Consider the following 25,735-nt stretch of genomic DNA (forward strand, 5'->3'; position numbering starts at 1 on the left):
ACTGAGTCTCTACCACAAGTATGACTTCTGGATTGCCGCTAGCATTTTTGGCTTCTGGATAGCATCCAGTAACTAAGTTATTATTTCTTCATGTGCAATTAGTTTTCCTGGTGCAATAAACTGTGTCCAGATTTTTCCCGTTGCATAACACACTGAAAAAGCATACTTAGAATCTATATAGATATTTGTACTTTTATCATCAGCTAGAAGACAGGCCTGCTTCAAAGTCACTAACTCTACTCCCTGAGCACTAAGATTTCCTTGTAATGAGCCAAACTACAGGGTCTCAAATTGTGTGACCACTGCAGCACCAGTACAACAAATACCATTACACAAATAGGAAGAACCATCAGTGAACAAAACCAAGTCTGGATTTTCAATAGGGTTGTCTTTCAAATCCATCCTAGTCATGTCCACCAAATCAACAACTTCCATACACATGTAATGGCTCACCATGCTTTGGTAGATCAGGTAGAAGTGTAGCAGGATTCAATATACTACACCTCTTTAACTGGATATTCTCACTACCCAGGAGAATAATTTCATACTTAGGAATTCTTTGATATGAATAAGCTTGAGTCTGAAATTTCCCCATTAGTGCTTCTATATGATGTGAATAGTATACAATCAATGGGCATCCCCAAACTAAATCTGATGACTTCTGTACTAACACAGCAGCAGCAGCTACTCCCTTTAGACAAGGTACAGTATCTGCAGCTATGGGATCAAGTTGACAACTATAATATCCAATAGGATGATAACTTTGTCCTAAATGTTAATACTCCAGAAGCAATTCCATTGGTCTCATTAACAAACAATTGGAATAGTTTTGCATAGTCTGGGATACCCAAACTGGAGTAGATAAAATGGCTTCTTTAAGCTTCGCTAAAGCTTGCAGATGTTCAGGCTTCAGTTTTAGAGGGTTAGGTTCTGTGTTCCTGGTCAAATCAGTTAGACATTTCGTTTTTTTTTTGGCTGTAACCAGGTATCCACTGTCTACAGAATCCAGTTATTCCAAGAACAGCTTTGAGCTGCTTTTTAGTTTCTGGAGCAGTCAGCTTCTGGATATCAGCTATTCTTTTCTGTGTGATACTTCTTTAACCCTCTGATAACACAAAACCTAGATATTGCACTCTAAGCAAAACCCACTGTAATTTTGCCTTGGAGATCTTATGCCCACTCTTGTACAATTCCAACAAAAGAATCCTGCTATCTCTAAGACACACTTTTGCATTTGGGGACGCAAGGAGGATATTGTCCACAAAATGCACCAGTTTGCTCTCTTTGAATGTTATACTTTTAAGATCTCTGTTTAAAATTTGTGAAAATTGAGTAGATGAATCTGAGAACCCTGAAGCAAACAAGTCCAGGACCCCTGTGTCTTTTCCCAAGTAAAAGCAAAAAATCTTTTGGGAATCCTCATGAATAGGAATTGAAAAAAAAAAAAAGCTGATCATAAGTCTGCCATTCAATGGGTATGGCACTAAATAAGTAAATTAATTTGGGTAGGATTGTCATTTTTATTATGTTAGCTCGTCCAACCCATGAGCAATCAATGTTTTTCCAATTGTTTAGATCTAGTTTTAGCTGTGTGGAAAGTGTTTTGTAGTTGTGTTCATATAGTTCCTGTGTTTATCTCGGCAGATAGATTCCTAAGTATTTTATATTGTCTCGAGTGACTTTAAATGGAATTTCTCTTTCTAATTCTTGCTGCTGAAATGGGTTAGAGATATATAGAAATGCTGATGACTTATGCGGGTTTATTTTGTATCCTGCAACTTTGCTAAAGTTGTTGATTATTTCGAGTAACTTTTTGGTTGATTCTCTAGGATTCCTTAAGTAAACCATCATATCATCCTCAAAGAGTGATAGCTTGGTGTCCTCATTGCCACTTTTAATACCTTCAATTTCTTTTTCTTCTCTAATTGCTACTGCTAGTGTTTCTAGTACAATGTTAAATAATAGAGGTCATAATGGGCATCCTTGTTTTAATCCTGATCTTACTGGGAAGGCTTCTAGTTTATCACCATTGCAGATGATGTTTGTTGATGGTTTTAGATATATGCTGTTTATTATTTTTAGGAAAGGCCCTTCTATTCCTATACTTTCTAGTGTTTTCAATAGGAATTGGTGTTACATTTTATCAAAGGCTTTTTCTGCATCTATTGAGATAATCGTGTGATTTTTGTCAGTTTCCTTGTTAATATGGTCAATTATGTGGATGGTTTTCCTAATATTGAACCATCCTTGCATTCCTGGTATGAATCCTTCCTGGTTATAGTGGATGACCCTTGTGATGACTTGCTGGAGTCTTTTTGCTAGTATCCTATTTAAGATTTTTGCATCTATATTCATTAGGGAGATTGGTCTATAGTTTTCTTTCTCTGTTTTTGACCTGCCTGGCTTTGGGATCAGTACCATGTTTGTGTCGTAAAATGAATTTGGTAGAACTCCTTCTTAGCTTATTCTGTCAAATAGTTTGTTTAATATTGGGATTAGTTGTTCTTTGAATGTTTGATAGAATTCATTTGTGAATCCATCTGGGCCTGGGGATTTATTCTTAGGGAGTTCTTTGATGGCTTGTTCAATGTCTTTTTCTGATATGGGGTTGTTTAGGTAATTTATTTCTTCCTCTTTTAGTCTAGGAAATTTATGTTTTTGTAAGTATTCATCTATATCACCTAGATTGCCATATTTGTTGCCATGTAATTGGACAGAGTAGTTTTTAATGATTGCCTTTATTTCCTCTTCATTAATGGTGAGATCTCCCTTTTTCATCTTGGATACAGTCAATTTGGTTTATTTATTTCCTTTTTTTAATTAGACTGACTAGTACTTTGTCTATTTTATTTGTTTTTTTTTTCAAAGTACCAGCTTTTAGTCTTATTTATTAAATCAATAGTTCTTTGACTTTCAATTATATTAATTTCTCCTTAGAGTTTTAGGATTTTTAATTTAGTCTTCATCTGAGGATTTTTAATTTGTTAGCTTTCTAATTTTTTAATTTGCATGCCCAATTCATTGACCTCTGTCCTTCTTAATTTGTTGATATATGAACTCAAGGATATAAATTTGCCCCTGAGTACTGCTTTGGCTGCATCCCATAGGTTTTGAAAGGATGTCTCATCATTGTCATTTTCTTCAATGAAGTTATTAATTGTTTTTACGATTTGTTCTTTAAGTAACTGATTTTGGAGAATCATATTGTTTAATTTCCAATTAATTTTCTATTTACCTCTCCATGTTCCCTTACTAATTATTATTTTCATTGCATTGTGATCTGAGAAAGTTGCATTTATTATTTCTGCTCTTTTGCACATGTTTGCAATGTTTTTATTCCCTAATACATGGCCATTTTTTGTGAATGTACCATGTACTGCAGAAAACAAGGTATATTCCTTCTTGTCCCTATTTATTTTTCTCCACATATCTTCTAATTCTAATTTTTCTAAGATTTCATTCACTTCTCTTACCTCTTTATTATTTATTTTTTGGTTTGATTTATCTAGTTTGGATAGAGGAAGGTTCAGGTCTCCCACTAGTATAGTTTTTTTATCTATTTCATCCTTAAGCTCCTCTAGTTTCTCCTTTAGAAATTTGGATGCTATGCCATTTGGTGCATACATGTTTAGTACAGATATTTCCTCACTGTCTATACTGCCTTTTATCAGTATGTAATTACCTTCCCTGTCTCTTTTAACTAGATTTATTTTTACTTTGGCTTTGTCGGATATCATGATTGTGACTCCTGCCTTCTTTTTGTCAGCTGATGCCCAATAGATTTAGCTCCACCCTCTTACTTTCACCCTATGTGTATCTACCTTCCTCATGTGTGTTTCTTGTAGACTGCATATGGTAGGGTTTTGGATTATAATCCACTCTGCTATTCGCTTGTGTTTTATGGGTGAGTTCATTCCATTCACATTTAGAGTTATGATTACTAGCTGTGTATTTCCTAGCATTTTGATTTCTGGTCATGTTCCTGCCCTTTCTTCTTTCACTATTTCCTTCTAAACCAATGTTTGCTTTTAATCAGTCCCCCTAGTTCCCACCCTTATTTTACTTCCCTTTCTACCTCCTTCCCTTCTTATCCCCCCTCCTTATTTTCCCTGTAGTCTTTCTAAAATTAAACCCCCGCCCCCTCCCTCCCTTGTACTGCTTCCCTCCCCACCAGACTGTTACCCTTCTACTCCCCTATAGGGTGCAAATCTATTCTCTGCCCCCATTGGATTGGATTGTTTTTCCCTCTTTGAGTCAATTTCAAAGCATGTAAAAGTTGAGTATTTCCTCTCTCCAACCTCTTTACCCTTCCAGTGTATTGATGTTCTCCCCCCTCCCATCATGAGCTTCTTTGTGACATATAAATTTAGCCCCATTTGTTTCTTTTCCCATTTCTTTTAATATTAACCTATTTTAAAGCTCTAGTTATATATATGTATATATATATATGCATACTCATGTGTATGTATTTATACATGCATATATCTATATACCTATTTATGTCTTGTCCTTTCATCCTATACAGTTTGTCATATAATTTCCTGTAGTATGATGTCCAGGCTTTTTCTTTTGTCATGGTCTTCTGGTAGACCATTGATTCTTAAATTGTCTCTCCTTGAACTATTTTCTAAATCCTCTGTTTTGTGAATGAGATGCTTCATATTTTCCTCAATTTTTTCGTTCTTTTGGTTTTGTTTTATAGTGTCCTGCTGCCATGTGAGGTCACTTGATTCTAGTTGTTGTATTCTGGTTCTTAAAGACTGGATTTCATCCTTGGTTTTTGGTCTTCTTTTTCCTTTTGGTCTGATTTTCTTTGGAGGTCATCTTTCATCCTCTTTACCTCGTCTTTCATCTCCTTTTTCTCATCTTTCATCTTCTTCATCTCATCTTTCATCTGCTTTGCCTCATCTTTCATCTCCTTTGCCTCATTTTCCAGCTGGTTGATTTTGGCTTTCAAGACACTATTTTCTGTTTCCAGATGACTTATCTTAGTTTTTAAGTTCTTTTTCCAGTTGTCTTCAGCCTCTCTTAATTGTGTTTTGTATTGCATTTTGAGTTCTTCCAAAGCCTGTATCCAATTCGCTGGGATTTCTGATTTTTCCTTTGCTGATCCCTCCCCCTCTGTTTTGTTTGCTCTTTGCTCATTACCTGTGCAGAAGCTGTCTATTGTAATTTCTTCTTTTTCTGTTGTTTGCTTGAGTTTATCTCTTCTTTGCTCCCCGTATTTGTCTGTGCTCTTGCTCCATTCTTTTTTTTTTTTTTGTTTTTGGGGCTGTCAGTCTCCCCTCTTGGAGCTTTGTCAGATCTCTTGGTACAGTCTCTAGGGGAGGAATGTTAGCTTCCCTGCCCTCTGGAGGCTTTTGATCAGATTAAGTTCAACTGGGTTGGGCTGTATGTGCTCTGAGGCCGAAGAATCCTGGAAGGCTTGGCCGCCCAGGCTCTCTCCAGTTCTCTCCAGCTGCTTCTCCGCTGTCTGCAAGGTTCCCCAGTGCCTTTGCCTGCCCCGAGGTTCCTGTCCTTGAAGAAGGCCCTGCACTCTAGGGGGGGAGGGGTCCTGGCCTCCCTGAGCTCTGAGGAGTCCTGATGGGATTAGGTTCAACTGGATTGGTCTGGATGTGCCCTGAGGCAAAAACCTCCTGGTGAGACTGGAGCCAGATGGAAGGACCCAGCCACGGGCCCGGTCTCTCCCTGGCTTCCTCCCCACTGCCCACATTGGATGCTCCGAGCCTGGCGCCCCGCTGTTCACAAGGTAGACCCTCCAAACCTGCACCTTTGCCTGCCCAGAGGTTCCCGCTGCAGCTGGGGGCTCATCGCTTTGGGTTGGAGGGGAGTGGTCCTGGGACCTTTCTTCTGCCTTCCCCTTAGACCCGAGTGTTCTCGGATTCAGGCTTTTGGGGGTTGTACCTTTTGATTTGAGTCCATAAGGAGGGTTCCCTGCCTCTGTCCTGTTGTTAAGTTTGAATTTCAGTCCCCTAGGAATATTCAGTTTGTGATCGGTAAGGAAGGGTTTTCAGAGGTCTGAACTTTTGCTGCTTCTAAGCCGCCATTTTGACTCCGCCCCTCTTCTTGTTTAATGAGTTCAAATTTTGATCATGTATCATGTCTTCTTGAATTCTGTTTCATAACCTCAATAATAGACTCTTGTGCTTGCTTCAGCGTTCTATAATTATGCACTGAGTTCAGATCCAATTCCTTATATTCCTGTGACCAAGGTGTGTTAAAGGAGGGTTATTACAGGTCTGTTCTATAAATTGTTCTCTCTCCCTTGTTAGTAGTTCTTCCATGAGAAGAGAGAAATCTGCCTGTTTAAACTTTCTGATTAATTTGTTCGGGTCATCATAAAATCTAGGGTTTCTTTTTTTTATTGTATCTAATTCAGTCAGCTGAAGTAAATATCCATTTTAGACGGATAATTCCCCTGTCTGGAGAAACAATAGGTAGGTCTCTCAAAGGAAACAATGAAGCAGGTATTTTTTCTAATGTCTCAGTTTCCCTTTCTAGCCTAGAGAGAATATTTGGTTTTATATCACTTCCCCCTGCTAATTTCTCAATACCATTTACATCAACATTGTTAAATTTAAAACCAGTATTTTTGCCATTTACATTGTTATTTATATGAGTTGCATTAAAACATTTCTCCATCATATCCAGCTTTTTCTTGCATTAATACCATCATTTGTTCCATCTCTGAGCCCCTAAATAAACAAGTAAAAACATCCTTGATTTTAAATAGAGTAACAGTAAAAATCCAGTGAAACTTGTACATAGCAACAACACCCAGCACACAGCTTGTAAATATGAACAGACTCTGCATAGATAATTCCATTAAAGCTTTCAGGAATTTGCAGCCCAATAATACATAACAAAAATTAGGAATTATAGTTACAGACAAATAAGGTATAAACATTACTCCAGCATACACCGTTTCCATTATTCCCTGTAACATGTTGACAACCATACAGGAATAATGAGGGAATAACACTTGATATAGGAAGGGTTGTGTAAAATTACCCTCCACTTTGAAAAAGCCAAACCTCTAGCAAAGATCTTCACTTCAGCACAAGCTTTTAATTACTTCAGCCATTATTCTTAATGAGAATTCTTACAATATTAGTGACAACAACTAAGTAGAATGCTTCATTTCTGCCTTTCTTGCTTTTGTCAATGAATTAATTGAACAGAGTTTTTCTTTCCATCATGGACTGAAAGTAACAGAAGAGAGAGGCTCCATAGCTTTGTAATTGCCTCTAAGCCTTCCTCAACCCATCTAGATGAACAAATCCTTAAATTGTCCTCTTAAAGCACAGGTCAGACCAAATTGTTCTTTTGCTCAGTAAATGCAAATAGCTCTCTGTTTTCTTTAGGATTAAACATAACCTGGGTTGCCATTTAAAGCTCTTCATATTCTGACTCAAGCTTCAGAATTATAAAAAAATAATTCCCCCTTCAAGTTTACTTATTGTTCCTCACATGTGATCTTTTGTTTCCTATATCTCTGTTATGGAAGTATTTGAGGTCCTTCCATGGCTTAAATGTACTTTGTCCTCTTCTCTTTAGTATTTAGGGTTAAGTTTTCTCCATCATGAAACTTTTACTGATTATCTCCAACTACTAGAACCTCCTCACCTCAACCCCACTCTTGAAATTACTTTCTACTTACTTAGTATAAGGATGATATTAGAAATTAAGTCTGTTATATTAGTTTAGAGATAAGAAGTAGAGAAGCTGGCTTGGAAAAGACTTGGAGTTTCAAACACCTGAGACAGAATGTCAGTTTCAAGTGTAACATTTTTTTTCCTGTGGCATTTGGTCTTTGGCAGTTGTCAGTTACATTCTCTCTCTGAGGGAGATAGTTGTTCAACTCTTTTTGAGGGCTTGGAGGAGGTAACATCTTTGTCCACCTCCCCCCCCACCCCCCAGTCTGATGTAGAAGGAAAGGAGGAAAATACCTGAAGGAGCTCAGTGTTTTCCTTTCCCAACTTTGGAAATACTAGTGACTGTCTATTATTGTCTTTATAGATTGGTTTATTTCTGAGAAGACCATAGAAAGACCTGATCTTTGATTTAGACTCTGAGTCTGCTTAGGCTCAGAGTCATAACTTCATTCTTGCTAGGTCTCTCAGTCAGCTAGCCTTTGTTATTTTTATAATTTGGAGGCTAAGTTAAGAATTATAAGGCTAAGAGTGTTAGTTTATTTAGAATAGGGAAATTTTGGGTTACTTAGATCAGGAAGGATCAGTGTAGCCTGTTGACACAGGAGAAGCTGTTCCTTGTGTAGTTTTATTTGGGTGGAGTTAGAATCCCTTAGAGTTAGAAATCCTTTTTTATCCTTATATTTTCCTTATCCTTATATTATCCTTATATTTTCAATAAATTTCAATTAATATTTTATTTTTATAAGAAGAGCCTCTTTACCATCCTTGAGCTTGAAGAGAAGTTCACTTATAAGCTTCACTTCACTTAAGCCGAAGATACTTTGTAAGCATAGCAAGCAGAGTATCAAAATCAGTTTATAAATAAAAATCAATTCATTGCCTATTACTTTAGGCTAATCAATTTTTGCCTATTACTTTTACAGTTTGACTTTTATTTTTACATGAGTATATATTTGTTTTGTGTCTGCTCATGTGCTTTCATGTTTTTCCTTCTTTTTTTTAAAACCTTTACCTTCCGTCTTGGAGTCAATACTGTCAATACTGTGTGTTACCACAGAAGAGTGGTAAGGGCTAGGCAATGGGGGTCAAGTGACTTGCCCAGGGTCACACAGCTGGGAAGTGTCTGAGGCAGATTTGAACCTAGGACCTCCCATCTCTAGGCCTGGCTCTCAATCCACTGAGCTACCTAGCTGCCCCCCATGTTTTTCCTTCTTAAGAACAGGGGCAGTTTCTTTTTTCTCTTTATGCCCTCAAGCACCTGTCACAATGCCTGGGTATATGGAAGACACTTATTAAATGCTTCTGAATTGATTTTGTTTTCTGCTTGTTTCGGATTCCTGTGATATGTTTAAACTTTTTTTTATTAGGAATTTTAGTTTTATGTCACCATCATTTCTTTCCTTTTTTTAAAAATTTTAAACATTATTTTATTTGGTCATTTCCAAACATTATTCACTGGAAACAAAGATCATTTTCTTTTCCTCCCTGCCACCCCTCCCACCACCTTTTACTCTCCCATAGCCGATGCACGATTCCACTGGGTATCACATGTATTCTTGACTCGAACCCATTTCCCTGTTGTTGGTATTTGCATTAGAGTGTTCATTTAGAGTCTCTCCTCAGTCATATCCCTTCAACCCCTGTAGTCAAGCAGTTGCTTTTCATCGGTGTTTTTATTGCCACAGTTTATCCTCTGCTTGTGGATAGTGTTTTTTAGATCCCTGCAGATTGTTCAGGGACATTGCATTGATACTAATGGAGAAGTCCATCACCTTCGATTGTACCACAGTGTATCAGTCTCTGTGTACAATGTTTTCCTGGTTCTGCTCCTTTCGCTTTGCATCACTCCCTGAAGGTTGTTCCAGTCTCCATGGAATTCCTCTACTTTATTATTCCTTTTAGCACAATAGTATTCCATCACCAACATATACCACAATTTGTTCAGCCATTCCCCAATTGACGGGCATCCCCTCATTTTCCAATTTTTGGCCACCACAAAGAGTGCAGCTATGAATATTCTCGTACACGTCTTTTTCCTTATTATCTCTTTGGGGTACAAACCTAGCAATGCTATAGCTGGATCAAAGGGCAGACAGTCTTTTATCACCCTTTGGGCATAGTTCCAAATTGCCCTCCAGAATGGCTGGATCAATTCACAACTCCACCAGCAATGCATTACTGTCCCAACTTTGCCACATCCCCTCCAGCATTCATTACTTTCCATAGCTGTGATGTTAGCCAATCTGCTAGGTGTGAGGTGATACCTCAGAGTTGTTTTGATTTGCATCTCTCTGATTATAAGAGATGTAGAGCATTTTTTCATGTGCTTATTAATAGTTTTGATTTCTTTGGCTGAGAACTGCCTGTTCATGTCCCTTGCCCATTTATCAAGTGGAGAATGGCTTGATTTTTTGTACAATTGATTTAGTTCTTTGTAAATTTGAGTAATTAAACCTTTGTCAGAGGTTTTTATGAAGATTGTTTCCCAATTTGTTGCTACCCTTCTGATTTTAGTTACATTGGTTTTGTTTGTACAAAACCTTTTTAATTTGATGTATTCCAGATTATTTATTTTGCATTTTGTAACTCTTTCTAATTCTTGCTTGGTTTTGAAGTCTTTCCCTTCCCAAAGGTCTGACATGTATGCTATTCTGTGTTTGCCTAATTTTCTTATAGTTTCCTTCTTTATGTTCAAGTCATTCCACCCATTTTGAACTTATCTTGGTGTAGGGTGTGAGGTGTTGATCTAAACCTAATCTTTCCCACACTGTCCTCCAATTTTCCCAGCAGTTTTTATGAAATAGTGGATTTTTGTCCCAAAAGCTGGAATCTTTGGGTTTGTCATATACTTTCTTGCTGAGGTTGCTTGCCCCCAGTCTATTCCATTGATCTTCTTTTCTGTCTCTTAGCCAGGACCAAATTGTTTTGATGACCACTGCTTTATAGTATAGTCTGAGATCTGGGACTGCAAGACCCCCTTCCTTTGTATTTTTTTTTCATTGTTTCCCTGGATATCCTTGATCTTTTGTTCTTCCAAATGAACTTTGTTATGGTTTTTTCTAAATCAGTAAAAAAATTTTTTGGAAGTTCCATGGGTATGGCACTAAATAGATAGATGAGTTTGGGTAGGATGGTCATTTCTATTATATTGGCTTGTCCTACCCATGAGCAGTTAATGTTCTTCCAATTGTTCAAATCTAGTTTTAGTTGTGTGGAAAGTGTTTTGTAGTTGTGTTCATATAGTTCCTGTGTTTGGCTCGGGAGATAGATTCCTAAGTATTTTATTTTGTCTAAGGTAATTTTGAATGGGATTTCTCTTTCTAGTTCTTGCTGCTGAGTTGTTTTGGAATTATATAGAAATGCTGATGACTTATGTGTGTTTATTTTTTATCCTGCAACTTTGCTAAAGTTGTTGATTATTTAGATTAGCTTTTTGGTTGAATCTCTAGGATTCTTTAAGTAGACCATCATGTCATCTGCAAAGAGTGATAATTTGGTCTCCTCCTTGCCTATTTTAATGCCTTCAATTTCTTTTTCTTCTCTAATTGCTACTGCTAGTGTTTCTAGTACAATGTCAAATAATAGAGGTGATAATGGGCATCCTTGTTTCACTCCTGATCTTAATGGGAATGGATTTAGTTTATCCCCATTGCAGATGATATTAGTTGATGGTTTTAGATATATACTGTTTATTATTTTTAGGAATGACCCTTCTATTCCTATGCTTTCTAGTGTTTTTAGTAGGAATGGGTGTTGTGTTTTATCAAAGGCTTTTTCTGCATCTAATGAGATAATCATGTGGTTCTTGTTGGTTTGCCTGTTGATGTGGTCAATTATGTGGATAGTTTTCCTAATATTGAACCAGCCCTGCATCCCTGGTATAAATCCTACTTGATCATGGTGGATGACCCTTCTGATCACTTGCTGGAGTCTTTTTGCTAGTATCCTATTTAAGATTTCTGCATCTATATTCATTAGGGAGATTGGTCTATAATTTTCTTTCTCTGTTTTTGGCCTGCCTGGCTTTGGAATTAGTACCATGTTTGTGTCATAAAAGGAGTTTGGTAGAACTCCCTCTTTGCTTATTATGTCAAATAGTTTGTATAGTATTGGAGTTAGCTGTTCTTTGAATGTTTGATAGAATTCACAGGTGAATCCATCAGGCCCTGGGGATTTTTTCTTAGGAAGTTCTTTGATGGCCTGTTGGATTTCTTTTTCTGATATGGGATTATTTAAGAAGTCTATTTCTTCTTCTGTTAGTCTAGGCAATTTATATTTTTGTAAATATTCATCCATATCACTTAGGTTGGTATATTTATTGCCATATAGTTGGGCAAAGTAGTTTTTAATGATTGCCTTAATTTCCTCTTCATTGGAGGTGAGATCCCCTTTTCATCCTTAAGGCTGTTAATTTGCCTTTCTTCTTTCCTTTTTTTAATTAGATTGACCAGTACTTTGTCTATTTTGGCTGTTTTTTCAATGTACCAACTTCTAGTCTTGTTTATTAGCTCAATAGTTTTATCACTTTCGATTTTATTAAATTTTCCCTTAATTTTTAGGATCTCTAGTTTGGTTTTCTTCTGGGGGTTTTTAATTTGTTCTTTCTCAAGTTTTTTGATTTGCATTTCCAATTCCTTGATCTCTGTCCTCCCTAATTTGTTAATATATGCACTCAGGGATATGAATTTTCCTCTAAGTACTGCCTTGGCTGCATCCCATAAGGTTTGAAAGGATGTCTTGCCATTGTCATTTTCTTCAACGAAATTATTAATTGTTTCTGTGATTTCTTCTCTAACTATCCAATTTTGGAGTATCATATTATTTAATTTCCATTTAATTTTTGATTTGGCTCTCCATGTACCCTTACCGATCAATATTTTTATTGCCTTATGATCTGAAAAGGCTGCATTTATTATTTCTGCCTTTCTGCATTTGAGTGCCATGTTTCTGTGACCTAGTGTATGATCTATTTTTGTGAATGTGCCATGTGGTGCTGAAAAGAAGGTGTATTCCTTTTTGTCCCTATTTATTTTTCTCCATATGTCTATTAACTCTAATTTTTCTAAGATTTCATTCACCTCTTTTACCTCTTGTTTATTTTTTGGTTTGATTTATCTAAATTTGATAGTGGTTGGTTCAAGTCTCCCACTAATATGGTTTTACTGTCTATTTCCTCCTTCAATTCTCCTAGTTTCTCTATTAAAAATTTGGATGCTCTACCATTTGGTGCATACATGTTGATTAGTGATATTTCCTCATTGTCTATACTCCCTTTTAGCAGAATATATTTACCTTCCCTATCCCTTTTGATCAGGTCTAATTTTGCTTTGGCTTTGTCAGATATCATGATTGCAACTCCTGCCTTCTTTCTATCAGTTGAGGCCCAAAAGGTCTTACTCCAACCTTTAATTCTAACCTTGTGAGTGTCAACCATCCTCATATATATTTCTTGAAGACAACAAATGGTAGGGTTTTGGGTTCTAATCCCATCTGCTATTTGTCTATGTTTTATGGGTGAGTTCATCCCATTCACGTTCAAAGTTATGATTGTCATTTGTGGATTTGCTGACATTTTGATACCTTCCCCTAGTTCTGACCTTTCTTCTTTAGCTATCTCCTTTTGAACCAGTGATTTACTTTAGGTCAGTCCCCCTAGTCCCCTCCCTTGAGATGCTTCCCTTTCTAGCCCCTCCCTTTTTATGCTCCCTTCCCCTCTCCCCTCTCCTTCCCTCCCTTTTTATACTCCTCCCCCCCTCCTTAATTTTCCTTTCTTTCTTGCCCTAATGGATAAGATAGAATTCAGGATCCCACTGGATCTAGATGTTCTTCCCTCTCAGATTTGATTTCACTGAGAGTAAGATTTAAGTAATTCCACTTCAAGCTCTCTTCCTCTCCTTCTCATATGAGAGTTCTTCCCCTCCCCTTCCCATGTGTATCTTTATATGGGAAAGATTATTCTATTGAGTCCCCCCCTATTTCTTGAAGTTAATCTTAGTATTATTGACGGTTCCCCCCTCCCTTTTCCTTTCTTTGCCCCCACTTTCCCCAAATCTTCTTGATGCCCCAATCTTTCCCTATGCATGTTTCTTCTAACTACTCTTATGTTGCTACAATTTATGAGAGTTACACAAAACATTTTCCCCACATGTTAATATATACAATTTGATGTAAATGTAGTCCTTATAGAAGAGAGTTTGACTTAAAGAAAAAGATAAGATTTATCTCCTTTTCCCTTTCTTTCATATTTACCTTTTCATGTTTCTCTTGCTTTCTGTGCTTGGATATCGAACTTTCCACAGAGTTCTGGTCTTTTCTTAGCAAATGCTTGGAAATCTTCTATTTTGTTGAATGCCCATACTTTCCCCTGGAAGTATATAGTCAGTTTTGCTGGGTAGTTGATTCTTGGTTGGAGACCCAGATCTCTTGCCTTTCTAAATATTGTGTTCCATGCTTTGCGGTCTCTTAGTGTGTGTGATCCTTACGGGAGCCCCCCTTATATCTGAAGCTCCTCTTCTGGGCTTCTTGTAGGATTTTCTCCTTTTCTTGGAAGCTCTTGAATTTGGCAATTACATTCCTAGGGGTTGTCTTTTGGGGATTTAGTACAGAGGGTGTTCTATGAACCCTTTCTGTTTTGCCTCCTTGCTCCAGAACATGGGGGCAATTTTCTTTTATAATCTCCTGTAAAATAATATCGAGTTTATTGTTTATTTCTGGTTTTTCTGGGAGACCGATAATTCGGAGGTTTTCTCTTCTCCCTCTGTTTTCGAGATCTGTGACCTTCTCAGTGAGATATTTTATGTTTTCTTCTAATTCATTAATTTTTTGGCTTTGCTTTATTGATTCTTGCTGTTTCATGATCTCCTTCGAGTTGCTTAATTCTGGTCATTAGGGACTGGTTTTGCTTTTCAGCTTTGTCTGCCCTTCTATTGGATGCTTCGAGCTCTTTTTCCAGTTGAGCAGTCTTATCTGTCAGACTGCTGATCTCTTTCTCCCATTTTTCTTTCTAGGTTTCCATCTTTTGGATAAGTTCCAGTTTGAGATCTTCCAGAGCTTGTTGATAGTTTCCATTTTGGGAGGAATGTTCTGATTTTTTTTGGATTTCCTCCTCATTCTCTTCTTTTCCTTGGGTACTTCCACCATAAAAGTTTTCAATAGTCACCTTTTTCCCTTTCTTCCTGGAGGCTTGATTTTGGGCCATGTGAGCCATCCCTTTGGTGGTTTTATTCCCCTTTCCTTTTTGGTCTTGGGTCTGGGTGATATGGGCGGGTTTTCTGTGAATTTAGGTGGCCTCAGACTAGTTCTTCCCTGCCTCCGAGGTTTCTTAGAGCGCTGGGCCCCTGATCACATCCAAACTGCCCAGATGTTCAGCTCCGCCTAGATAATCAGCGGGTGGTCTGCCCCTGGTGTTTAGCTCCGCCCAGATGCTCAGCGCAGCCGCCCCGAGTGAGGCTCAGCAGCCCATGCTCAGTGCCAGGTTCTCTCATGAAACTGCCCTGAGATGTTTTTTCCTGGCAGTCCCCAGATCCCAAGGACCCTGGTGTTCTCCCCTCCCCCCCCCCCCCCGACAGAGATGTTCCCCACTCACTCGGTGTCACAGTGAGAGCTCCAGTAACTTGCTCTGGTTTGGTGGGGGAGGTGGGGGGGGGGAGGGCGGCTCAGTTCACGTTTCTGTGCAAGCTTTACCTCCTTCTTATTATAATGTGGAAATGTTCAAAGCCCACGTACCTTCGCCTCTGTGGGGTACTGGGGAGTCCTGTTCCGCCAAAGGTGATTTTTATGCTCCTTTGCTGTAGTCTATTTTGTTCGGTGCCGGGGAGAGGAAGTATGTGGCGTCTAGATTGCAGCCATGATTACCTGGAAGTCGTCACCATCATTTCTATTTCTTTATCTCCTCATTTCTGGAAATCTATTCTTTATTACATAAATTTAATGTGGGGACCGAAGAATTTCTGGAAATTCCTACTCTAGATCATCATTATAATTACAGTGCTCATTTTCATTTTTTCCTTTGAATTATGCAAAATTATCTATTTTTTTTATTAAACCCTTACCTTCCGTCTCAGAATCAATATTGGTTTAAAGGCAGAAGAGTGATAAAGGCTAGGCAATGGGTGTTAAATGACTTGCCCAGGATCACACAGCTGGAAGTGTCTGAGGCCAGATTTGAATCTAGGACCTCCCATCTCTAGGCCTGACTCTCAATCCACTGAGCTACCCAGCTGCCCCAGTCTATTGTTTTAATGTTTTTCCTTCCTTTAATTCTGTAGCAATTTGTCTTTATATGCTTCTCTGAATTCTTTATGTTCACTACTCCCAATAGCATAGCCATTTCTCCAGACAGTTCATCTATTTTATTTCAAATTCTTTGCTGTGTTTTGTGATCTTTGGAGATTCTTTGATACTTAAGAAATCCTGTTGGATTCATCCTCTATCCTGTTTCCTTTATATTTTTAAGATAACATGCTTATAATAATACATTCATAAAACAAGCCTAACTTGTTTATTATAGATATTATAGATTATGAGGAGCCTTTACTTCCTGGATACCTAAACTAACCTCTTTCTGTTTCTTTCACCCCACTCCATAACCAATTTCGATAATAAGATTTACATTTCATTTCTTTTTAAATTTATTTAGGACAGACTCAAAGCAACAGTGATTCTATGCCACCTGCTGAAGTAATTATGGAAAAACCAAACCTTGTAACAGTATCTACCTCTATTCCTCCATCTATTCAAACTAAAAGAACTGGACCCAAGAAACCCAACACAGCAGTTATAGAGATGACATCAGAAAAAAAGGATCCCCCTCAACTTACTATACAGGTATAAAGCGGATAAATGGAGATAGAAATGTTTTAGCTAAGTGTTTTTTAATTAGTATTTTTTTTAAAGCCCTCACCTTCCGTCTTGGAATAAATACTCTGTATTGGTTCCAAGGCAGAAGTGTGGTAAGGGCTACACAATGGGGGTTAAGTGACTTGTTCAGGGTCACACAACTGGGTTTATTAGTATTTGATGGTTACTGTGTTGTTGAAAGACATTGGTCTTTAACTATTAGAATTCCTTACTACTGTGAGATGAATATGATAACATCAATGTGTGAAATATTATTCACTGCCATCAACAAAGGCATATGCTTTGGGTTTGTTGTTTTTCTAATAATTGTGATGGCTTTGCCCCTTCTACTTTCATGAGCATACACTTTGTATCCCTTTTGTGTCCAATAACTTACATTTATGGAGTGACAGAAATTATAACCTAGTATGAACAATTATGAGAATAGAGTTTAGTCATAAATTATTTAGTCTATATAGAAAAGGTAAAACCAGGGGCTTCATTTACTTTGTACCTAAGCTTACCAATTATATAGTAACCATGTCTTTGAATTGATAGTTTTTTCCTCCCTAAAACCTTTACCTTCTATCTTTAATACTAAGTATCACTTCCAAAGCTGAAGGCTAGTAAGGACTAGGTAATTGGGGTTAAGTGACTTGCCCAGGGTGATACAACCAGAAAGTGTCTGAGGTCACATTTGAACCCAGGACCCTCTGTCTTCAGGCCTGGCTCTATCCACTGAGTCACATAGTTGTCTTTGTATTGATAATTTTTAAAGGATGCATGTTTTTAAAGAAAATGTTAAATTAATTTAATTTGATCTTTTATAAGGCACCTAGCTTTGTTTAAGATATGGAGCTAGGTGGCAATTCTAGATCATAGAAGGATTATATGACAGAGTTCTTTTTCACAGGATTGTTGTTCTAGCTTTATTAAATCAAGAGACAAGATTCAAGTATTATTGTTTAAATTGTCATAATTACATCTTTGTCATTATACCATATATATAAAAAAAAGGGTTCAAACTCCATCCTAAATATGCCTATTTTGTTATCAAGTAATAGAATTTCTAGCATAAATACCTACATCTAAGTTATAAATGGAAAATATCTTAATATAAGAGCTGTTGTTAATTTCCATTTTTATTTTTAGGTATTACCCAATTTAGATATTGATAGTCTTTCAAGTGAAAACATCGATGGAAATCAAGCTTCCACTAGTTCCATAAAAGCATCTCCTCCCATACAGACTTGGATACAGGTAGCCTCCAGAAACCCTGTGGCTTATAGATATTAACAAATGCTAATTCACAAAAGGCTTCCTCTCCTTAAAATGAGTTGAGTAAATAAAGGTAAAGAAAGGGAATTCAAGCTTTAATATGAGTTTAGACTTTGGGCAGAGTGTGATGTGAGTGTGTGTGAGGGAGGGTTCAGTAGGGAGTAAAGTTTAAAGGCTAATGGGCTTTGAAAAAACAAAATATTTTCATTCAGGTGTTTATAAGGACATGTTTTTCTTGATTTTGACTATAGTCATTCCAATCTTTAGAGCTGGTTTTACTATTCTGGTGGCTCCTGATATTAAGATAGTTTTTCACCCAAAGAAATATAGATAAGATTGAAGGCTGTAGTAGTTAAAATTAAATCTCAATAATTAAAATATCATATTTTAAGAGATTTATTAATGATCATTAGAAATCAAGGAATAAAGAAGATTCAAAATAAAGACCACATGCCCATGACTGATCAGCCAGTTCAAACACCTGCCTTACTTACCACCACCAAACTTGGGACTGGAAGTAAAGAGCTGGGACCTTTCATGTCCCCACCTAATATCCCCTATCTACAAGAAGTATGTAATGACAGGGAGTCAGTGACCTCCTGGGAAATGTAGTTATTTTTTAGGGTAACAGATTTTCAATTATACAAGGCCAAGATGAGCTTCCCCTTCTTAATGTCTTAAAAATATATTTTATAGTAATTTTGGCCCTTGAAACAATCATTTTAAGTAGTGGGATGAAATGAAGGATTAGAAAAAGCCAGAAGATTCATGAGCAGAAATATAAAGTAATTGCTGTCAGGTTGGTAGGATGCTTTATGAAATAACATTGAATGTCTTTTAGGATCCAGAATTTACCCAGCCTGATGAAGATGACCCGAAGTTTCCAGGATCCAACTTTGATGAAGTAATTGATGTAATACAGGTAAAAATGCCAAGAAAGGTGACTTCTTTCTTTCAGAACAGCTCTATGTGGTTTAATATTTGGTTTTGTTTATAATGCCATAGTGACTTGATAGGTAGCATTTCTCTTTTAATGTAAACTTAATTTTTTAAAAAAGTTATATGAATGTCTTTTGTTCTGTAGTCCATGGAATTTTAATCAATAAATAAAATGAGACATTTTCTCTGAGCATATAACATTGTTTATTACTAGAGGCATGTGATCTGCTAATAAAGGATGGGCTAATCATACATGGCTCTGCATGTAAAGACCACAAACAGGAAGCTACAGAGCCTTATAACAGTTGTAGCTTCCTTCCGATTGTTCTGACAATCCTCTCCTGGCAATCTTGATTGGTGGACATTTTTAAAACAGGTGGACTTAGAAATCTCAGCTCCTCATCAGAGGGAGGAGAAGGGACTACTTTTCAACTGGGTTTTTCTACCGCTCACTAAACTAGGGATCTGTAAATGACTGAAATGCCCTTCTCAGGTATTTTAAGAAATGGAATGCCAGCTAATTTATGAAACCGTGCTTCTTCTAGAAATCTTTTACTAGAAAGACATAAATTGTCTCTATCATAATTTCATTGGCTCTTTGCCCTGTTATAGACCAGGTCTTCCCAGATTTAGATATTGTGTCTAGCCAAGGACAAAGGAACAGAGCATATGCTTTCAAATACCATAGGAAGGATGGATTCTTGTTTGTAGTTAAGGGTAGAGGTATACCCCTTGCCTGAATAAAAGACTAGGGTCTAGGTCCAGTTAAATGCCTTGGCCGGAGAGTATATTCCCTTAATTTGAGAATTGAGTTGTCTGATCTTCAGAGATTGGAGTTTGAGAAAAGGAATAGATTCACATAGAAATATTGCTGATAAATAATACAATTCAACATTGTTTCCTCAGTTTCCATTTCATAGCCGAATTCTTTCCCTTTCTCTATCTTATACTGAATCTCTTCTCTACTCTTCCCAAGATTAAATATTTCCTTGTCACTGGATTTAGTAACTGTTTCTGAGGATACATAATCGAAGACATTCTTCTCTGGTTGCCCTTAAACTTTCGGCTTGAGGAGGGAGGCATATTTTACCTTTTCTTTGGGACCATCTTTTTTTTCTCATTTATTCAGAGTTCAGTTATTTTCATTTACATTGTTTAAATCACATATTTGTTAAGAGCCTACTATGTGCCCTGGGGATATAAAGAAAAAAAATGAAATTATTGTTGCCCTCAAGGACTATACTTTCTTTACAAAAAGGTAATGTAAATGTGAGTAAATACAGAATACATAAATATAAAATAAATTTGTTTTTGGCAATAGTAAATTAACAGGTGGTGGTGGTAGTGGGGAAATCAGAAGACTTAAGGTAGGAGGTGTTACTTGAGGAATTCTTATAGTCATATGTGAGAATTAAGTGTATTCTAGGAATGGAGGACAACTAGAACAAAAGTGTGGAGAAATCATAGAGAACAGCCGCAAGAAATACAGTTTGACTGGACCAGAGAATGTGGGTAGGGGAGTAAGTAATATGTAAGAATGTAAAAATAGATTAAGGTCATGTTACTGAAATGCTTTCAACAGAGAAGGTTATACTTGACTTCAGAGGCAATAGGGAGGTGTTAGAATTTGAATAGAGCAGAATCATGGAAACAGGAACTTGAGGCAAATCTTTTTGAACTGTGTGAAGAATGGATTAGAGAGGAGGGCCTTGGGGAAGAGAGCTCAATTAGGATGCTTTTGCAGTATCTCAAGAAAGAGGTAATGAGGGGCTAAACTATTGTGATAATATCCATGTGAGTAGAGAGAAAAGAACTTATACAAGAGAGATGAAGGAAGTAGAAATGACAAGATTTAACATCCAATCAACTATGTAGGGTGAGGGAAAGTGTGAGTCATGGACAATGCCAAGGTTGTGAATCTGTGTAACCAGACAGTATCTGGTGATACCCCTGCCAGAAACAGAGAAGTTCAGAAAGAGATATTTTTGTGAGATGGGAGGGGAAGAAAATGTGTTCACTTTTGGATCTATTGAATTTGAGATACTTATAAAACATCTAGCTCAAAATATTTATTTGGCAGTTCATGGCATGAGAGGGGCTGGATATATAGATTTGGGAGTTTTCTGTTAGAGATAGGTAGGAGGACAACAAAGAAAGATGGGTGTCATAAAAATCCAGAGAGGACCTAATGTTCAGAAAGAGAAGGTAAATCAAGAGTATCAAATCCTTCCAACAGATGAGGGAGATAATTGAGAAACTGACATCAATTTTGATAGTTATCATTGGTAACTTTGGAGAAATAGTTTCAGTTGAGGGATGAGGTATAAAGGATTGAAGAGTGAAATAAAGGCGAAGAAAAGGAAAGAATAGGCATAGGCAGCTTTTTCCAGGAGTTTGGCTTTGAAAAGGTGGAAAGACATATAGGACAATAGTTTGAGGGTATTGTAGGATCAAGTGTGATTTTTTTAAACATTATTTTATTTGGTCATTTCCAAACATTATTCTTTGGAAACAAAGATCATTCCCCCCTCTCCCCCCCCCCCCAGCCGACGTGCGATTTCACTGGGTATCACATGTGTTCTTAATTTGAACCCATTTCTATGTTGTTGGTATCTACATTAGAGTGTTCATTTAGAGTCTCTCCTCAGTCATAACCCCTCCACCCCTGCAGTCAAGCAGTGGCTTTTCATCAGTGTTTTTACTCCCACAGTTTATCCTCTGCTTGTGGATCAAGTGTGATTTTTAAAAAAATAGATGAATCTTGAACTTTTTATGTGCAAAAGGTAGATAGGGAGAGATTAAAAAATAAAAAGAAAGGAGGCAGCCTGATGGAGAAGATGGAAAGGAACAGGTTCAGGGAAACATGTAGAAGTTGATAAAGGTCAGCTCTTGATCAGAGATAGGAATAAAGGAAGAGAATGGAGAATGATGCTGAGGGTTTTTTAAGGCATAGAGAAGGGGAAGCTTACCTTGGCCTCAATTTTTTCAGTAAAGTATTAGGTGAGTTGTCATTTTGTATATCATTCTTCTCATTTCAGTCTTATTAGTTCATACAAGTCTTCTCATATTTCTCAGAATATTCCCTTCCATTTATAGACCATAATTTTTTTCAACCAATTCTGAGTTGATAGGCATTGACTTTAAACCTTATGATCTCAGAGTGCTACTTTGAATGTTTTGGTAAAAATTTGACATTTTATTTTTTTTTTGTCTTTCACTTTCTTAGGATTTGCCTGTTAGTGAGATTCTTGGGTAGTGTCAGTATTTAATAATTTTTCTTTCATAATTCCACATTTATATCTACAATGGTTAGACCAGTTCTAGCATCCAGTATTTTATTCCTCTTGATTTTCTTTCTGTATCACTCATTCATATCTGTCATTTTTCTACAACAAACCTCAGTTTTATTTTAGTTTGAATTTCTCATTTATTTGGAGTATATTTTCAAATGGTACTTTATAGTTTGCAAGTTTTTTGAAAACTATTCATCTCCTTTGTTCTTTTTTCTAACTTTGTACTATGCTTATACATAGTAGCTCTTGGTTATATATAGCTGGCATTTATTATATCTCAGGTGGCTGTACCAGATGTTCTCATCTTTCCCCAGGTGTCCAATAAGTACCCTTTCCCCTGGGCTCTTAGGCAAAGAGATTATCTCATACTTACTGAGAAATTTGAGGCCATTAATTGCAAGGCCTCTTTTCTTTCTCTTCATTTTACATCTTGACATTTCTCCCATCATCTCCTCATTTAATTTTTGATTAGGGAGTATTAGATGCTAGCAGCTAGGCTACTACTATATCATTGGTCTTTCAGTGGGTTCATGGTGGTACGCAGTTTACATTGGGATTTTATGGGGAAGATTATTGGGGGTTAGGAACACTTGCTCAGGTATATATGGTAGAAAACCTTCCTTTCTTTTTGGGTCTCAGTTGTGGCTGACTATCTGATGGGCATGAATTTTTTATGAATTCTTGGAACTCAGTATTTATACTGGTACTTTATGACAACTAACAACAACAATAATAAAGAAATTATTATAATTATTATTAGCATTTACATAATGCTTTAAGATTTATAAAGCACTTTACAAACATCTCATTTTACGCTCACAAAACTGTTGGAGATAGGTGCCTTTATTTCCATTTCAAGGTAGAAAGATATTGAAGTGATAGAACACTCAGTCTCTAGTTAGGAAAATTTAAATTAAAATCTAGCCGTATACATTTATAAACTCTGTGATGTTGGACTTAACAGCTTAACAGCTGTCTACTTCAGTTTCATCAACTGTATATAGGGATAACAAAAATACCTGTATAAAATAGGGGCTAGACACAGGTACTAGGCCTGTTAAGTCAGTAGACATAAGGAACTCCTGAAGAAGAAACCCTCTCAAACAATATATGCTGGAACTTTCTTTTTAACTTAAACTCTTAAGAACATTGCCTTGAGCAGTGTGAGATTAAGTGACTTGCTCAGAGTTACACAGTTAGTATATGCCAGATGTGGACCTTGAGTAGAGATGTCTAGGTTAGCTCTCTATTGTTATAAATAAAAATTAATTTGGAGGTTTATTTCCAGATTTATAAACATTTATTAGTAAAGAAAAGGAAATAGAAGAAGAGAGGTCTCAGCCTTTCTAACTTTAGGGATAGATCTGATTTTCCATTTAGCTGCGTGGGCCTAAACACTATCCACTATTTAGATTGCTGATTAGTGTATAAAATATATAGATAATGTGATATCCAGAAAATTTAGCTCACCTAATACAGTATCTCACACATTAATATTCTGGGAAAAAATGACTGTATTCTTTTTTGTTGCTTTTAGGAAGAAGAAAAAAATGATGACATTCCTGAATTCTTTGAATCAGTCCTAGAGTTTAATCAAAGTGCTAAAGTTCCTTCTCAGAATTATAATGGTCCTCCATTTCCACCAGTTGTATCTGCTGCTCAGCCTACTGCTGATATTTTGGAGAAAGTGATTGAGAGAAAAGAGGCTCTAGAAAATAGCCTAATTAATTGGTAAATTTACATTGATATTTATATGAATAAATAGATAATATTTTAAAATAAAAATTATGAAATTATGATGGGGAAATGAAACTTCCATGATAATACTTAAATTTCTTCCTTATTAACGTATTAAAATTTCCTTTAATACTCTACTGATCACTTTCTTGATTGTATTTTTTGTTTAAAAGGAAATATCTCTACACTCATTAATTTGAGTTGACTGACATTACATTGGCAAAAGTGTATCTTTTTTGGTATTGTAATAAAGTATTAAAAAAATATCTTCTGTTGTGTCAGGTGAATTTTGAGTCAACAATTTAAGGAGCAGTATGGTATTTAGTTGAACTAGAGAGACTTGAAATATGGTTCAAATATAGCACTTGAAACAGGCTTTGTAATCTTACCTAAGGCAATCTATTACAGCTTCAAAATCAGATTGCTGAAAGACTGTAGTGATTGGAATGTAAAGCACTTTGCAAACAAATCTCAAGTGCAATGTGATTATTAACTCTTGCTGTGAATAATTATGGTTGTAGTTAATGATCTTGGAGAAAGAAAAAAACTAATTTTTCCTGGATTCTTTAGATAACTGCATGTCTGAAGACAGAAGATGGACCCAAGTGATGGTTTAGATTTTTTCCAGCTGTTATTTTGTGATTCTGTTTACTTTTCAACAGCATTTAAGTATTTTAACTGCATGCTATTTGAGATGTATTTATTGATACATTCTTTTGAACTTGGGAGTTCTGTTAAACTGTCTATCCTAATTTCCATAGTGATTTAAGGCAAATTTATATCACTGATTCTTTTGGTGTTCTGTAGTTAAGGTTACTATAGTAGCCTATATCTTTTTCAGTTTCATTGCTTTGTGGAAAACATAATTTTCAGATATAATTTATGTAGTCCATTAGTAAAGGAGTTTTTGAAAATGTCAAAGCAGTAGATCCATAATTTGCCTAAATTTCCATTTAAAAAAGCCATCAACTTTTGTTTCCCAGGATGGAACAAGAAATAATGTCAAGAATTATCACTAGGGTACTTCCATTCCAGCAACAGGCTGTACCTAATGACAGTGTTTCAGAAAGTGAAGAAAGTGAAGCTGTGGCCCCTGATGTTGGTAAGTGAGAATCTCTTAATTTGATTCTCTTCAGATGCCCATTTGGACTGTGCTTGTTGTATTCAGTTTACTGTGAAAACATCTTTATAGTAATAATAAAGAAAGACTTCTAAATTCTTAATTTTTTAAATGATGCTTTTTATTCTTCATATTAATGCCATTATCTGTTATATCCTTCACATTCTTATGACAAAGAAAAACGTAGCACAAATTAACACATTTAACCTGTTTATCAGGATACATATCATTGTATATATAAAGAAAAGGGCTGTATGTTTCAGTATTCTGAAATGAAGATCAAAAATAATCTGAATTCTAATGACTTAATCATATTTTCTTTTACATTATTGTGGTTGTTAAGTACATTTTTGTTCTCTGGATGCTACTTCTCACTCTATATAATTTCATTTTCTTGCCAAATTCCTCTCAATTTCTTGAAGTTATCATTTATTATGGGAATCACTTTAAAAGACTGATATATATTAATTTAAGGTCGCCAAGGAATTCAGCTATGTAATTCCTAAATGAAAACTTAAGTCAGCAGTCAATCTTTTATGGAGTTTAATTACAATAGGAGGAAGAAAGGAATTAGAGATAGAGAGAGAGAAAAAGGGAGAGAAGGGAATAGGGCTTAAATACCCCTTCTGTTTAGGCAGGGCCAAAAGGCCCAAGCCCTTAGATAGCTGGGGCAAAGAAAAGAGATCAGTCCCTATTACTCACGTGACCAAAATGGAGAAACAGTCTCAGGGGCCCCCACCTTCAGCTTCCTTCAGAGCAAGCTTCTCAGAGTACACTGCCACCACTCCGACCAACTCCTCCACACCACCCCCGAGTCTTCAGACCCCCCTGATCTTTAAGGAAACCATCCAAGTTGCCTCCCCTCAGTTCTCACA

The 25,735-nt window shown here is 36.5% G+C and overlaps 1 protein-coding gene across 2 annotated transcripts in view; it reads left to right on the forward strand.

Moving 5' to 3' along the window:
- Window positions 1–25,735, forward strand: part of KIAA0586 (KIAA0586 ortholog) — a 157,409-nt gene that overhangs the window by 77,582 nt on the left and 54,092 nt on the right. For both annotated transcript variants that reach the window (XM_056810816.1, XM_056810815.1), the window contains exons 17-21: window positions 16,294–16,481; window positions 17,646–17,753; window positions 18,613–18,693; window positions 23,541–23,734; window positions 24,724–24,842. In XM_056810816.1, coding sequence (XP_056666794.1) covers window positions 16,294–16,481; window positions 17,646–17,753; window positions 18,613–18,693; window positions 23,541–23,734; window positions 24,724–24,842 — 690 coding nt within the window. The remainder of the gene's footprint in view (window positions 1–16,293; window positions 16,482–17,645; window positions 17,754–18,612; window positions 18,694–23,540; window positions 23,735–24,723; window positions 24,843–25,735) is intronic.

The sequence above is a fragment of the Monodelphis domestica genome, chromosome 1 (assembly GCF_027887165.1).
Source record: "Monodelphis domestica isolate mMonDom1 chromosome 1, mMonDom1.pri, whole genome shotgun sequence".
In the NCBI taxonomy this organism is placed as follows: Eukaryota; Metazoa; Chordata; class Mammalia; order Didelphimorphia; family Didelphidae; genus Monodelphis; species Monodelphis domestica.